Raw genomic sequence first — 17,959 nt, 5'->3', positions numbered from 1 at the left:
TAAAGGAAAACAACACCGAACACAAGTTATTTACTTGGTTCGGAGCCTTGGGCGACTCCTACTCCAAGGCCCGTGATCGTTGATCGCTTTCGGTGAGCAACAACTATAATATCAAAATTTTGGTACAATAAAGAATTACAATTAAGTGAACTGTAAATAAACTATACCGACAACATTAAGTGAAAAACTGTAACTTCGGGTCGTCGGGAACTTGTCATAGCTTAGCCGGGTTGTTTCTTGAGCTGCACATGAAGGAAGAAGACTTTAGAATTGATGATCTTGAAGTGCTACTCGAGACTGCTTAAATCAACTGTTGGAGGCGCCTCCAATGCCTCATGGAGGAGCCTCAAACACGAGATTTTATCCCACAAAACCAGTTGTCGATGAGCTCTCGCCGCAACCTCTTATCAGCCTGGAGGCGCCTCCATCAATCCTTTGAAGTGCCTCAAATCTAGTATCAAAGGTGCCTCAGACTCCATTTGAGGCGCCTTAAGCCCCACTTCGCAGCCAGCTAGCCCTTGCACCCTAGGCGCCTCCAAGCTCCATGGAGGCGCCTCGGACACTGTTCATCCGAAGGAAAACCTTATTTTTTCATACCTGCAAGACATGTTAGTCTCAACACACAAACATATCCTGCAAAACAAAGTTAGCATAGATAAATATATAAAATGAAATATTCGACAGTCTCCGGACTATCCGGTTCTGACTTCGGAATTCCAACCGGAAACCCTAGGTCGAACCGACGCCTATTGTTCCCTCTTCCAAGGAATACGTCCTCACCTACTCCACTTTGGAGAGAATACCTTTTGTCAGTTCGATCCTCCAGACTGACTGGCCTTTTGCTCGGCGCTCGAGTCTTCCGATCTTCATGATGGACGTCCGATCCATGACCCGTCCAGTCTTCCACTCGGTTCGCGACACTAGGATTTTATCCTAGGGTTACCACCCCCTAGAATTTTTGCCCGAAGACCTCGACCCGCCAAGGCTTTCCGCATAGGGTTACCACCCCCTATGACCTAGGGTTACCTCCCCGCCCCCTAGGGTTTTCACTTGCCTAACCGCAGCTAGGACTTTTTGCCTAAGTACACTTAGGACTTTTCTTGCAATGTTCATTCAACATATTAGTAAACAACAGACCTTAACTTTGTACCCTTTGACATAATCAAAACATGGGTTCGATCGTCGGATGCTTCCCGCACCAACAATATCCACCTTTTTTATTATGGCAACACAGTTCAAAGTTAAGTAAAACATAACAGTAATTATGAAAATTTCTAACAAGAAATGGGAGCATAAGTAAGCAGAAGAAAAATGTTAAATTACAAACACATACTCCAACGCTACCCCTAGATCAAAGGTTATATATTTAAATATGTTTAAATTAACTTTGAGTTTTCTCTCTCCCTTTGATATAATTCAAAAAGAACCCAAGTAGAGAGAGGTTTGTTAAAAAATTAATCTTGGTTAGTTTTAAGCTCCCCCTGAAGGGTAGCTAAAATTTGAACCATAAATGTTTAAAATTTTGACAACAAATGTTTTGAAAAAATACTTAGCTAATTTTGAAAGTGCTTTGAAAAGACTTAGTTCTTTGAAAGCACTTAGCTAATGTTTACAAATAATTTTTTAAGGATTTTCAAATAATTTTTCAATTAATTTTTAAAAGGATTTTCAAATATTTTTTCAAATAATTTTTAAAAGGATTTTCAAATAATTTTCAAAGGATTTTCAAATAATTTTTAAAAGGATTTTCAAATAATTTTTAAAGGATTTTCAAATAATTTTCAAAGGATTTTTTAAATAATTTTTAAAAGGATTTTCAAATAATTTTTCAAATAATTTTTAAAGGATTTTCAAATAATTTTTAAAGGAGAAAACTACTTGTACTGTAGGTGAGGGGAATACTTATATCCTCTTGCTTGGTTTACTAAGAGAATACCCTTGGTGAAGAAGAAGACGAAGACCCTTTCGCTTCTAGAATTCCCTTCTCCTTATTTTTTTTTTCTTGTAATAAGAGTTTGCTTCAAGAACTTCCCTTTGTGAAGTTTTCTTAGGGAGAAAATCCTTAGCTTGAATTCGGCAATGGGAGAGAGGAGCTTGGAGTTTTCGGTGGAGGAAGAAGGAGGAAGAAGGAAAAGAATAGCTTTTCTTTCCCTTTCTTCTATTTATTCTCCATGAAAGGGAGAAGGGAAAATATCTTTTCATTCTTCCCTTCATTTATTCTAAATGAAGGGAGAAGGGAAAATGAACTCTTCATGCTAAGTGAAGGGGAGAAAGAAAAGACAAACTTTTCTTCTAAGTGAAGGGAGAAAGGTGTCCCTTCACCATCCTTACCTTTAACTACAATTTCCCTTTCCTTCCTACCAATACTTTCTCCTTGGCTATTGGTTTTCCCATACTACTTAAAACTTGCCACTTGTTAAGAGGTTCAAGGTTCAAGCCTTGACCACTCTTTTTTTTTTTTTTGGTTCCATTTCCTTTTATTCTTAAAGGAAATTCATATGAAATTGCTGGGCGTTACAATCCCCATACCTTCTAAAAAGTTCGTCCTCAAACTTAGAATAGCTCTGGGTATCTTTGTTCCTTTTAACACATAGTTTCCCCTTCCTAGGGTTGGTTCAAGGTTAAAGCCTTGACCACTCTTTTTTTTTTCTTTTTGGTTTCATTTCCTCTTATTCTTAAAGGAAATTCATATGAAATTGCTGGGCGTTACAATCCCCATATCTTCTAAAAAGTTTATCCTCGAACTTAGAATAGCTCTGGGTATCTTTGTTCCTTTTAACACATAGTTTCCCCTTCCTAGGGTTGGGACAATGCCGACCGCGACATTGAGGTGGCACGGAACTTCTTGCTGAGTGCATATCGGCCACTTTGTTTGCCTTCCCCAGATGATAAAAGATCTCGTAGTCATAGTCCTTGACTAACTCGAGCCATCTGCGTTGTCTCATATTTTAGTCTTTCTGTGTGAAAAAGTATTTCAGACTCTGGTGGTCAGTATAGATCCTACATTGAGCTCCATATAGATAATGTCTCCATATTTTGAGAGCAAAGACCACAGCTGCTAGCTCTAAATCGTGAGTGGGATAATTTCTTTCATATTCCTTGAGTTGCTTAGAGGCATAGGCAATGACCTTGCCGTCCTGCATGAGTACAGCTTCGAGTCCTAATCTGGAAGCGTCACTATACATATCGAAACTTTCGTTGCTTTCCGGAAGAGTGAGAATTGGAGCACTGGTCAATCTCCTTTTCAATTATGTGAAACTCTTCTCGCAGTCGTCTATCCATTCGTACTTCTTGTTCTTCTTGGTGAGAGCTGTCATAGGGGTTGCAATTCTAGAGAAGCCCTCTACGAACTTCTTGTAAAAGCCTGCTAGCCCGAGAAAACTTCTGATCTCACTGGCATTCTTTGGCCTATTCCAGTTACTCACAGCTTCAATCTTTATTGGGTCTACCATCACTCCATCCTTGGAGATAATATGACCCCAGAATGATACTTGATCGAGCCAGAACTTGCATTTGGAGAATTTCACATACAGCTGCTTCTCCCAAAGAATCTATAATACAATGTTCAGGTGTTCGACATGCTCTACTTGGTTTCTCGAATAGATGAGGATATCGTCGATGAATTCGATCACAAATTTGTCGAGGTATACCGAGAATACCCGATTCATCAAGTCCATAAATATAGCAGGAGCATTCGTCACTCCGAAGGGCATAACTACGAACTCATAATGTCTGTATCTTGTTCGGAAAGTCGTCTTCGGTATATCATCCTGTTTCACTTTTACTTGATGATAGCCTAACCTCAGGTCAATATTAGAGAAGACGGTGGCACCTTTTAACTAGTCAAACAGGTCATCAATCTGTGGTAGAGGGTACCTATTTTTGATCGTCACCTTATTTAGCCCTCGGTAGTCTATGAACATTCGCATAGACCCATCTTTCTTCTTTACGAACAGTACTGGAGCTCCCCATGGAGAATGACTAGGGTGGATAAGTCCCTTGTTGAGTAACTCTCGTAACTGTCCCTGAAGTTCCTTCAATTCAGTCGGCGCCATACGGTAAGGTGCTTTAGAGATCGGTTTAGTACCAGGCATCAATTCGATCTCAAATTCAATTTCTCTATGGGGGCTAACCCTGGTAGTTGATCGGGGAATACCTCTGGGTAGTTGCAGACAACTCTGACATCTTCCAGCTTCTGGTCCTCTATGTTGGTGCAACCTTAGGTCAAGGTTGACCTGGGTGACCCAACTCGAGTTGACCTGACTCGAGTTGTATTTTGATGTTTGACAAGAATAGAGAAGTTGTATTTTAATATTTGACAAGAATGGAGAAGTTATATTTTGATGTTTGACAAGAATAGGAACTTGGGGGATTGTGGGTGCAACCTTTGGTCAAGGTTTACCTGGTTGACCCGACTTGAGTTGACCTGATTCGGGAAAAGTCCAAGTATGGAGACTTGGCACGGAAAGGTCCAAGTAGGGAGACTTGGCACGGAAAAGTCCAAGCAGAGAGCTTGGCACGGGGAAAAGTCTAAGTATGGAGACTTGGCACGGAAAAGTCCAAGCAGGGAGCTTGGCACGAGGAAAAGTCCAAGTATGGAGACTTGGCACGGAAAAGTCCAAGCAGGGAGCATGGCACGGGGAAAAAGTCCAAGTATGGAGACTTGGCACGGAAAATTCCAAGCAGGGAGCTTGGCACGGAAAAAGTCCAAGTTTGGAAGCTTGGCATGGGAGGTCGAAGAGGGCTCGGTAGCTCGTTCTCTGGATCGGACGTGGAAGTCGGAGAGGGCTCGGTAGCTCGCTCTCCGGACTAGGTCAGAGAGGGCTCGGTATCTCATTCTCTGGACCGGACGTGGAAGTCGGAGAGGGCTCGGTAGCTCGTTCTCCGGACTAGGTCAGAGAGGGCTCGGTAGCTCGTTCTGTAGATCAGGAAGGTTTTAGGGTTTAAGGCTGGGAAATTTGATCGGTCAGTGATACTATGGGTATCTGGATCGGTCTGCTGACCGATTCAGTGATACACTGATTCTCACTGTGGGTCATCTGATCGGTCTGGTGATCGATCAGTAACCAAACAGATTGGGAGAAGCAAGAGGAGGGATCAGTTTGTGGCAACAACTCTCTGTGAGAGTTGGGATCGGTCTGGGGACCGATCATCCTAGGGCCTGATTGGTCCCCTGACCGATCAGATCCATCCTGGACCGATCAGGGTGGAGCCTGATTGGTCCAGGTCTAGCCGTTGAGACACAACGGCTAGATTTCTGTCTTCTTTGCAGGTTCATATAAAACAAGAGGTGGAGCTTTGTTGAATGGCTGGTATGTGTGGACTTCTTCTTGCTCCTGCGATCTGAGCATTGCTGAGCTCTTCATTCCTGAAGCTTCGTGTGAGCTTCCCTCGGCTGAGTTTCCAACTAAACAGTTGTTGCTGTGGTTGGCATCCGTGAAGTTGTTGCTTCATCAACAGTCGACGAGAAGGCAAGCAAACTAGTGTTTTTACATTCATATTGTTCTTGGCTTCTTGCTGTATTTCTTGTACTCTGATCTTGCTGTTGCAAGAGAGATTGTGGCGAGGTTTCTCCACCCAGAAGGAGTGTTTATTAGCCGATTTTCCAGGGTCTCTTCCACCGACAGATTGATAGGATTCGTCCACCTTACGGACACGCCGAGGAGTAGGAGTATCATCTCTGAACCTCGTTATATCGTTATGTTTGAGGTTTGATCTTCTCCATTTTCGTTTCTACTTTTTATTTCCGCTGCGCTAACTCAAATTGTAGGAAGAAACGAGAATTTGGGGTCGGCTATTCACACCCCCCCTCTCTAGCCGCGTCTGAAGGTCCTAACAAGTGGTATCAGAGCCAGGTCGCTCTTCGTCGGATTAACACCCTGGGGAGCACGAGCTAGAGAATGGATCAACTTGGAGAAGACGTCACGATTCCACCCTTCTACGATCGCGACGACATCATGTATTGGAAGGTAAGAATGAAGTATTTTCTTATGACTAACCTAGTAAATTGGAATTGTGTACAAGTAGGTTTTATTCCTCCGGTGGATAAAGAAGGAGAACCTCTCGAGAAGAAGAAGTGGACGAAGGAACAAATCCACCAATCAATAATCAACGACGAGGTAATGAAAATCTTTGAATTTTCATTATCTAATGATATCTTGTGTAAGATAGGTGGATACAACAGTGCCAAGGAGTTGTGGAACAGCTTGGCTAAGTTCCATGAGGAGAGCTCCAATTCAAGTCATGAAGAGGAGTCAAGTGAGTCAAGTAACTCACATCATGGAGGTATGGAATTAGAAGTTGAGGGCTACTCAACATCTACGGAAGAAGAGGAGGAGAGTTCTTCTTCAAGACAGGAGCAAGAAGAAGAAGCCTCTACCTCCGGAAGGGATGAAGGAGAGAGCTTATATCCATCCTCAACCCTAGGTAACTCAAGCAACTTAATTTCAAGTAAATTACATATAATGTGCTTTGAGTGTAGGGAATATGGGCATTACAAAAGTAAATATCCAAAGAGGATTAGGAAGACTCCACCGGCACCAAAAGTCAAGGAAGCCGGAGTCCCGATACGCAAGGGCAAGGAGCACGTGTTGTGCTTCCAATGCAAGCAAAGCGGACATTATAGGAGTCAATGTCCAAGGGGGAGGCAACCTCACAAGGATAAGAGACCAAGCACATCTATGGGGGGAGCTAAGGCAAACCCTAAGGTATCCTTTAAGGCACATTCTTGCAATTCTAATAAGACACATGCTAGTAGTTTTATTGCAATTGTCAATAATGATAAGCATGATAACCATAGAAACCGATACATGTGCTTTGGTGCCAAACATGTTAGCCTAGATAAGGACAATGCTAGAAATGTCAACCCTAGAGTTAACCCATCTAAGGTTAAGGAAAACCTAGATAGGAATCCCAAAACAACTAGACATATGCCTAGGAATACCTCAAAGAAAAATGAAAAATTAAAGCTTGAGGTATTAAAGAAGGAAAATCAAGTCTTGAGGTCAAGACTTGACACTTTAGAAAAGGCTCTTAAGAATTTGAAGAAGTCAACTCTAGGGTCGAAAGGTCAAAAATCAAAGCCCAAGGACATGAGAGGTTTGGGTCACAAACCTAAGTCTCAAGTGGTCAAGCCCGCTTATCATAATGTTCCATTCGATTATGGAACAAGACCTAGGGCTAAGAAGACCATCACTAAGGTCACAAGGGGAGTCACCCCTAGAGTTGATCTTGATGAGTCCCAAATGACCAAGGCTTTAAAGCCTAGGAGGGTGATTAGTAGGGTTGCTAGGGAAGTCATCCCTAGTGAATATTTAGTGAACCCAATGAGCTCAAATAGGTATTGGGTTCCTAGGAGCGTGATTCCTTCACGCTAGATGGTTTAGGGTGTGCCAACCTTAATTGGATAGGTAGCTACTCATGGCAAAAGGTGGCATTTTAGGAATTTTCAAGGTGTAATCAAGCCTTGAAAATGAAATTAAAAATTATTCCTAAGGTGATTAGGATGTGTCAACCACATTTGAGGAGTTTTCTAGGATCAATCTAATTGGCACATAGTGATCTAAAAATATTTAGTACATGATTTTAGGTCTATTACACTTAGGAATATAGAATTTATGGTAAAATGATCAAAATTATCAAAAATGGCAACTAAGGCAAGAATTAGGTATTTTCTATACCTTTATATGTTATTTGCCATACATTGTTTGTCATATGCCATGTCATGACATCATATTTAATTTATTATCATTTGAAATGTCATGATAATGCTTAGGTTAGTTATATGTCATGCCTTATTTAAATTTCGTACTTTATGCCATGACATCATTCACTTATGATATTATTTTATGCCATGTCATCATCTCTTGCATTTATGATCAATTAATTTTATTTAAGGATAGAAACACAATTTGATATGGAGATCAAATTGTTGTTTAGAAAATGCATGAGAACTTAGCTTAAGATGACCTAAACCCATATCTCACATCAAAATTGACTTGGATGTGTTTGATACACCTTAGATGTGTGTGAGATATTAGAATTATGAGTTAGGATCAAGGTGCATAGTTCTTGTACCTAGATGAGCCTAATTCGAATTTGAGGATCATTGGGAAAACTTGTGTACAAGTCATGTACATTTAGCCCTAAGATTGTGGTCCTAAATTGAATGGTTTAAGATCATTTCAAAATTGATTTGAAAAACCTTGATGAAGCTTTTCTAGTGATAGAATTCATCATTGAGCAAGTGGATACAAAGATGGATTAACCACTATTTCAAAGTCTTTCGAACTTTGTATCAAGATTAAAAAATAGGAGTTATTTTCATAGAAAACTATTTTTTCCTTGATAATATATGTTATGAGGAATGTATCCTCAAAGTTTTACAATTTTTGGAATTTTTTGTAATTTTTTAGGGGGTTCTGAATTTCGGGAGAAAAATCAGAAATTCTTATTAGAGAATTGTGGACCGATCAGAGAAGATTCTGATCGGTCCAGGGAAGTCTGGGCAGTGTGGATCGGTCTGGTGACCGATCCAGTGGAGTCCTGATCGGTCTGGTGACCGATCAGAGCGTTCCAATGAAATTTCGGCTATGGAAGTTGGTGCTTTAGATTTCTAAAGGGTTGAAACTCTCCAAGACATTGATGGTGCAATGGTCAAGGAGGAGTTGACCTTTAGGGGGAGTTTTACCTATTGGTCAAGGGGGAGATGACTTTTAGGGGGAGGTTTTACTCGTCAAGATTTCTGAGGATGAGTGATATGGGATTATCACTAAGTTGATTGTTGACTTTAGTATCAAGGGGGAAATTAAGGGTTTCAATGAATGGTATGGGACTTTCATTAGGAAGAAACTCTTGACCTTGATTCACTCTTTTTGATGTGTGTCAAAAAGGGGGAGAATGTCCAGAGAATGTTCAAGGAAGAACATTGGAGTTTGGGGAGAATGTTCAGAGAATGTTCAAGGGAGAACATTGGAGAACTATTGGAAATCCTAAGTTAGGTTATCGAGTTAACCTTACTTGATTATGATTTTTGTCAAACATCAAAAAGGGGGAGATTGTTGGTGCAACCTTAGGTCAAGGTTGACCTGGGAGACCTAACTCGAGTTGACCTGACTCGAGTTGTATTTTGATGTTTGACAAGAATATAGAAGTTGTATTTTGATGTTTGACAAGAATGGAGAAGTTATATTTTGATGTTTGACAAGGATAGGAACTTGGGGGATTGTGGGTGCTACCTTTGGTCAAAGTTGACCTGGTAGACCTGACTTGAGTTGACCAGATTCGGGAAAAGTCCAAGTATGGAGACTTGGCACGGAAAGGTCCAAGTAGGGAGACTTGGCACGGAAAAGTCCAAGCAGGGAGCTTGGCACGGGGAAAAGTCCAAGTAAGGAGGAGACTTGGCACGTAAAAGTCCAAGCAGGGAGCTTGGCACGGGGAAAAGTCCAAGTATGGAGACTTGGCACGGAAAAGTCCAAGCAGGGGGCTTGGCACGGGGAAAAAGTCCAAGTATGGAGACTTGGCACGGAAAAGTCCAAGCAGGGAGCATGGCACGGAAAAAGTCCAAGTATGGAAGCTTGGCAAAGGAGGTCGGAGAGGGCTCGGTAGCTCGTTCTCTGGACCGGACGTGGAAGTCGGAGAGGGCTATTGGTTGCTACTCGGAAAACCTAGAGGTTCCACTGTACAAAAATTTGTACAAAGGTCTGAACCTTTTCATAGCTACCATGTGTTCTTTTAAATTAAATTTTGGATCGCCTGCGGAACTTAACACGTTTGATCCAAAACTTAATCTATTCGTTCTTTTAGGTTTTGACTTGGGTCTCCTGCGGAACTTAACACGTTCGACCCAAATCACCTTAAGTTATTAATTCCATTAAATATTAATTTCCATAATCGGTTCCCAGTACTGACGTGGCGAGGCACATGGCCTTCTTGGATATGGGAGCAACCACCACCGACTAGACAAAACCTTTTATAGAAAGCTAATATTTAATTTCCTAAAATAACTTTAGGTTAACCGAAAAGAACAATCAAATCACAAGGAAAAGAAAAAACAAAAGAACACAACATCGAAAAACATATTCAAAATTCTAGAATCATAAGCCTCTTGTATTTGGTATTTTTCCAAAAATAACTAGTATGATGCGGAAAGAAAAATTACTAGTTATACCTTTTAGAAAGACCTCTTGATCTTCTACCGTATTCCTCTTTTAACCTCGGACGTTGTGTGGGCAACGATCTTCCAAGATGAGAAACCACCAACCACCTTCTTCTCCTCCTAGCTAGGTTCGGCCACAAAGAAGCTTTACCAAGGATGAAGAACAAAACACCAACCAAGCTCCAAGAGACGCAAGCATTCTCTCCTTCTTCTTCTTCTTCTCCAACTAGTATCCGGCCTCCACAAGAGCTCCAAGAAATAGAGAGTTTCGGCCACCACAAAGAGGAAGAGGAGAAGAGATGATGGCCGGCCACAACACCAAGGAAAAGAGGGAGAGAAAATAATAGAGGTTGTGTCTTTTGAAGGCACCCTCACCCCTTCTTTTATATTACTTGGCCTAGGCAAATTAGGAAATTTAATTACAATAAAATTTCCTTGACATGATTTAATTGAGAAAAATAAAATAAAATTTCCCCAAATAAACTCAAGTGGCCGGCTACATCATGAAGAACAAATTGGACAATTTTCAATCAACAATTAAAACTTCCTAATTTGTTTCCGGAAATTTTAAAAAAATAAAATTTCTCTTCAAATCTCTTCATGGTTGATAAAAAGGAAATATCTATAATTTTAATTTTACAACATGTGAATAATTTTTAAAGAGAAAATAAAATATCTCACCAATCTACAAATAAGGAAAGAGATCTAATCTCTTTCTTTAATCTTTTGTAGATCTTTTACAAGAGAGATATTTTAATTTTAATTCTCTTTAATAAATTATATCTTCCACATAATAAAAACTAAAATTAAATTTCTTTTTTAATTTAATTTGGCCGGCCCCCACTAGCTTGGGTTCAAGCTAGGGTCGGCCACCCAATCTTATACCTAGGCCGGCCCTAGCTTGGTTCCCAAGCTAGCTTGGCCGACCCCTTATTGGTGGGTATAGAAGGTGGGTATAGGTGGGTATAGTACTCTATAAATAAGAGGCTACGATAGGGACCGAGAGGAGGAATTGGTTTTGGTCTCCTGATAAAATTAAGCATCCCGTGTTCGCCCCGAACACACAACTTAATTTTATCAATAATAATTCATTCCACTAGAGAACTATTATTGAACTACTGCATCAATCCCAAATTACATTTTTGGGCTCCTTCTTATTATGAGTGTGTTAGTCTCCCTGTGTTTAAGATATCGAATGTCCACTAATTAAGTGAGTTACTGACAACTCATTTAATTAATATCTTAGTCCAAGAGTAGTACCACTCAACTTTATCGTCATGTCGGACTAAGTCCACCTGCAGGGTTTAACATGACAATTCTTATGAGCTCCTCTTGAGGACATTATCAACCTATTATCTCTAGGACACAGTTTCCTTCTATAATCAACAACACACAATATAAGTGATACCATTTCCCAATTTATCGGGCTTATTGATTCATCGAACTAAATCTCACCCATTGATAAATTAAAGAAATAAATATCAAATATATGTGCTTGTTATTATATTAGGATTAAGAGCACACACTTCCATAATAACCGAGGTCTTTGTTTCTTTATAAAGTCAATATAAAAGAAACTATCTCAAATGGTCCTACTCAATACACTCTGAGTGTACTAGTGTAATTATACAGTCAAGATAAACTGATACCTAATTACACTACGACCTTCTAATGGTTTGTTCCTTTCCATTTTGGTCGTGAGCTACTGTTTATAATTTATAAGGTACTGATAACATCATCTTCTATATGTGACACCACATACTATGTTATCTACAATATAAATTAATTGAACAACTATAAACAAATGTAGACAATTTGACCAAATGTGATTCTTTATATAACATAAATGTTTACAAAAGCTTAGGCTTTCAGTATACACTCCAACAATCTCCCACATATACTAATGACTAAGCTGTCATATCTTCTACCATACATCTGATTCCCATTCCCTCCACATGCCGATCAAAAGCTTTCGCCGGAAGGGCCTTAGTGAAAGGATCTGCCAGGTTATCTGCTGATGCAATCTTGGCGATGACAACTTCTCCTCGCTTCACGATATCTCGTATCAGGTGGTACTTGCGCTCTATATGTTTACTTGCCTTATGAGCTCGTGGTTCCTTTGAGTTTGCAACTGCACCGCTATTATCACAATAAATTGTGATAATTTTGGGCAAACCAGGAATTACATCTAAGTCCATTAGAAAGATCCTGAGCCATACTGCTTCTTTAGCTGCCTCAGAGGCTGCTACATACTCAGCTTCCATGGTTGAGTCCGATACGCATTTCTGCTTAACACTCCTCCATGAAATGGCTCCACCTCCTAAAGTAAACACATAGCCTGATGTAGACTTACTATTGTCCCTATCTGATTAGAAATCTGAATCCGTGTAACCCACAGGGAGCAAATCGTCTGCTTGGTAAATTAGCATATAATCTCTAGTCCTTCTCAGGTACTTTAATATATGATTTACCGCAGTCCAATGTCCTTGTCCAGGGTTACTCTGATATCTGCTGACCATGCCAACGGCAAAACAAATATCAGGTCTCGTACATAGCATTGCATACATAAGGCTTCCTACAGCCGAGGCATAAGGAACTGCTTTCATGTCTTCTATCTCCTTTGATGTCTTAGGAGACATCTCTTTAGATAGAGCTATTCCATGCCTAAAAGGTAAGAAACCTTTCTTGGAATCCTGCATACTAAAACGAGCAAGGATTGTATCTATATATGAACTTGGGACAGACACAACATTCTTTTCTTGCGATCCCTTAGCACTTTGATCCCAAGAATGTGTCCACACTCTCCTAAGTCCTTCATATCAAATTGTTTGGACAACCATATCCTTACCTCTGATAATACCTTGACATTGTTGCCAATTAACAAAATATCATCTACGTATAGTACAAGAAATACCACCACGTTTTCGTTACACTTCTTGTATACACAAGACTCATCCGGACACTGAATAAATCCATACGACTGGATTACTTCATTAAACCAGATGTTCCAAGACCTTGAAGCTTGCTTCAGTCCATAAATGGATCGATTGAGTTTGCACACTAGATGCTCTTTGCCTTTTTCAATGAACCCTTCTAGTTGCTTCATATGGATGTTCTCTTCAAGACTTCCATTAAGGAAAGCTGTCTTGACATCTATTTGTCAAATCTCATAATCCATATGAGCAGCAATGGATAAGAGTATCCGGATACACTTAAGCATGACTACCGGTGAAAAGGTTTCCTCATAATCGATTCCCTCTTTCTGAGTGTACCCTTTCGCAACTAGCCTAGCTTTGAAGGTTTCTACCTTCCCGTCTGTCCCTCTTTTCCTTTTGTAGATCCACTTCCATCCAACGGCTGTTACACCATCAGGTGGTTCTATAAGCTCCCAGACCTTATTAGAGTACATAGACTCTATTTCAGAATTCATCGCCTTTTGCCAAGATGCTGCATCTATATCTTGGAGTGCTTCGTCATATGTCCGGGGATCAGGTTCATGTTTACCCGGGATCAAATCCGAAGACTCTCCCAAAAACATGAATCTTTCAGGTTGCCTTACAACCCTCCCACTACGACGGGGCACTGTCTGTAGTTGTGTATCATGTGTGACACGTGTTGCAGTCTCTTGTGGTACTTCATCTTGTACTGATGGTACTAAAGTAGACGTGTCCTCTCTAAGTTCTTCTAAAACAACTTTGCAACTGGGCTTGTGATCCATTATATAGTCTTCTTCTAGAAACTGGGCATTGGTGCTAACAATGACCTTCTGGTCTTTAGGACTATAAAATAAACCACCTTTCGTTCCTTTGGGATATCCTACAAACACGCGAACTTCTGTACGGGATTCTAACTTATCAGCATCTAGTTTCAGCACATGTGCTGGACTACCCCAAATCTGAATATGTCTTAGACTGGATTTTCGCCCATTCCACAATTCTATGGGAGTAGAAGAAACTGATTTAGAAGGTACTAAGTTCAAAACATACACTGCTGTTTCCAAAGCATATCCCCAAAATGAATTTGGTAATTCTGAATAACTCATCATCGATCTAACCATCTCCATAAGAGTCCTATTCCTTCGTTCTGCCACACCATTCTGTTGGGGTGTACCAGGTGCGGACAGTTGGGATTGAATCCCAGTCTCTGATAAGTAATTCCTAAACTCTCCTAAGAGGTATTCGCCACCACGATCTGACCGTAGTGTCTTGATACTTTTACCTAGTCGTTTCTCCACATCAACCTTGTATTCTTTGAACTTATCAAAGCACTCGGACTTGTGGCGCATTAGGTAAATGTATCCATATCTTGAATAATCGTCTATGAAAGAGACAAAATATTCAAAACCTTCTCTTGCCTGGACAGACATAGGATCACACAAATCAGAGTGAACCAACTCTAACACTTCTTTGGCTCTATTCCCCTTGGCCTTGAACGGCCTCTTGGTCATTTTACCTTCCAAGCAGGATTCACAAGTTGGAAAATTTTCCAACTCTAATGAACCCAAAAGTCCATCGGCTATAAGTCTCTGAATCCTACTTAAGTTAATATGACCAAGCCTTAGATGCCAAAGATATGCTTGGTTCATTTCCGAAGGTTCTTTTCTCTTATTAGAGTTAGAAGATGAGTTATAAGTTTCCATGTTTTGCTTTGTGGAAGAAATTGGATTTAAAGTATACAAATTGCCAACTAATGCACCAGAACAGATAATCACTTTATTTCTTTTAATAACTACATCGTTACTGAAAGAAACTGAATATCCATCTAAAAACAGTTTAGAAACTGAAATTAAATTCTTTCTAAAACTGGGTACATAAAGACAATTTCTTAAAACCAAATTCCTATTTCTACTAAAAGATAAGTAGACGTCTCCCACTGCAACAGCTGCCACCTTAGTAGCAATGCCCATGTAGACGGTAATTTCTCCTTCAGATAGTCGTCGGGTTTCCTGGAACCCCTGCAAGGAATTGCAGACATGATCAGTGGCTCCTGTATCTACACACCAGATGCTGGTAGAAAACACCGCTAAACATGTTTCAACAACTAGAGCATGAGATATACCTTTGTTTTGGTTCCTACGAGGACAGTCCGCCTTCCAATGTCCTTCCTGCTTGCAGATGAAGCACTTGCCTTTGGCTTCTTCACTCCAGCTTTAAATCCTGTACTCTGAGACTTATTCACTTTCTTTGCTGAACTAGCTTGTTTCTTCTTCTTCTTTCCTCTCGGTTTAGAAGTAGAACCATTTTCAGCATAGTGAATTTGAGCATTGTGACGAAATAATCTTTCTGCTGCCTGAAGTTCTGTCAGTAGTTCTGCCAATGAATATACCCTTTTGTTCATATTGTAATTCAGGTGGAATTGCTCAAAACTTCTAGGTAGTGTTTGGAGGATCATATCGATCTGGGTTTCCCCATCAATTTCTCCTCCAAGGATCTGTATCTCGTTTAGATAAGCCATCATCTTTAGGATATGATCCCTCACAGGAGTACCCTCTTGCATGGTGGCTGTCATTATCTTTCTCATGGCCTCTTGCCTAGAAGCCCTATCCTGATGACCAAAGAGTTCCTTGAGATTGTTCATAATATCATAGGCTGTTGGTAAATCTTGATGCTGATGTTGCAATACATTTGACATTGAAGCCAAAATGTAACACCGCGCCATCTCATCTGCTTTTACCCATTTCCTATGATATTCAATCTCCTCTTGGGTAGATTCACCAGTAGGTGCTTTAGGGCACTGCTCAGTCAGTACAAATTTATAGCTTTCAACAGTAAGAACAATGTCTAGGTTTCTTTTCCAATCTATGTAATTAGGTCCAGTAAGTCTATTTTGTTGAAGTATGATGGACAGTGGGTTGAAAGTCATCCTAAGAATCACAAATTACTTTTGGTCAGAACTCTAAATTTAGAATAATATTGATTCCTCAAACAATACTATTTTAAATTAACCAACACCTCAAAACACCGTGAATTTTGTATGCCACGTTAGTGTGGACGTATACAAATTTAACATTTGTAAAAGGAGGATTTTATCCCATTAATTTTATTATCTTGTCAACCTAACTTTTTGACAAATAAAATTAATAGTTGGTGTCTTTTGGTCACACAAATAATAGCAGTGACTCCGATGGGGAGGATACTATTAGATGTGTCTAAGTGTATACCATTACTTGACACTAAGTCCATTAATAAGATTATGCCCCTTCCGTTGGGGAAGATCACACGCTCTTAATTAACTTCCTATAGTTATCCAAAAATGGAAGTTTGTTCTAGTGATCCACAAACAAGCTCATCCGTTATGGAGGAAGGCACTCAGAGCCAACGCGCAAGCTTGTTTGCATCACTTACAAACCAGTAATGGAGACCATGAGATTTATTTAAAAATCCCTCTCCCACTTAGTTATTTATAAATGAGGAATTTTAACTATGCTAGCCTACTAAACATGTAAACTAACATATACACACAGCACAATATAAAAGCAATAAATCGAAAATCTAATTTTCAACTATTATGGCTTTTATCTCTAGTTGTCCTCCGTGTGTTATCATCCCAAGATGCTGCCATATTTGGCCACCGCGCGCCTCTGGTCCTTAGAAGGTTCTACGCTTTGCAAGATTCAATCCGCGACATAAATAGAATTTTACATTTTTGATCCTATATTCCATAAAAGGAATGTACATGTATCTAGATCAAAAATAAAATCCTAATAAAACTAAATACAACTCCTGCTGTATTTTAATACAATCATGCACACACATATAAATGCCCTTGACATGTCCAAGGGTCCAATCACACACATAATAACTAAAAGTCATAATAGTTGGATCCTGCATCCACAAAGTTAGCACATTCTACTATTAACCTGCCTAAATTATGTATGACATGTGCATAATTAAACTAATACCAAATACACAGAGTCAAAACCCTAGCTCTGATACCAATTGTTGGTTGCTACTCGGAAACCTAGAGGTTCCACTGTACAAAAATTTGAACAAAGGTCTGAACCTTTTCCTAGCTACCATGTGTTATTTTAAATTAAATTTTGGATCGCCTGCGGAACTTAACACGTTTGATCCAAAACTTAATCTATTCATTCTTTTAGGTTTTGACTTGGGTCTCCTGCGGAACTTAACACGTTCGACCCAAATCACCTTAAGTTATTAATTTCATTAAATATTAATTTCCATAATCGGTTCACAGTACTGACGTGGCGAGGCACATGGCCTTCTTAGATATGGGAGCAACCACCACCGACTAGACAAAACCTTTTATAGAAAGCTAATATTTAATTTCCTAAAATAACTTTAGGTTAACCGAAAAGAACAATCAAATCACAAGGAAAAGAAAAAACTAAAGAACACAACATCGAAAAACATATTCAAAATTCTAGAATCATAAGCCTCTTGTATTTGGTATTTTTCCAAAAATAACTAGTATGATGCGGAAAGAAAAATTACTAGTTATACCTTTTAGAAAGACCTCTTGATCTTCTACCGTATTCCTCTTCTAACCTCGGACGTTGTGTGGGCAACGATCTTCCAAGATGAGAAACCACCAACCACCTTCTTCTCCTCCTAGCTAGGTTCGGCCACAAAGAAGCTTTACCAAGGATGAAGAACAAAACACCAACCAAGCTCCAAGAGACGCAAGCTTTCTCTCCTTCTTCTTCTTCTTCTCCAACTAGTATCCGGCCTCCACAAGAGCTCCAAGCAATAGAGAGTTTCGGCCACCACAACGAGGAAGAGGAGAAGAGATGATGGCCGGCCACAACACCATGGAAAAGAGGGAGAGAAAATAATAGAGGTT

At 39.9% G+C, this 17,959-nt stretch overlaps 1 protein-coding gene across 1 annotated transcript; it reads right to left on the bottom strand.

Moving 5' to 3' along the window:
- Positions 1–15,355: 15,355 nt before the first annotated feature.
- Positions 15,356–16,006, bottom strand: LOC122050175 (the record flags this gene model as incomplete). The annotated part of the gene is made up of 1 exon (XM_042611107.1): positions 15,356–16,006. A coding segment is annotated over one exon (651 nt), but the record flags the coding sequence as incomplete, so codon positions are not given.
- Positions 16,007–17,959: the final 1,953 nt, after the last annotated feature.

Source organism: Zingiber officinale, chromosome 3A (genome assembly GCF_018446385.1).
Source record: "Zingiber officinale cultivar Zhangliang chromosome 3A, Zo_v1.1, whole genome shotgun sequence".
Taxonomy (NCBI): Eukaryota; Viridiplantae; Streptophyta; class Magnoliopsida; order Zingiberales; family Zingiberaceae; genus Zingiber; species Zingiber officinale.
This window is presented reverse-complemented; position numbering and strand designations above follow the sequence as displayed.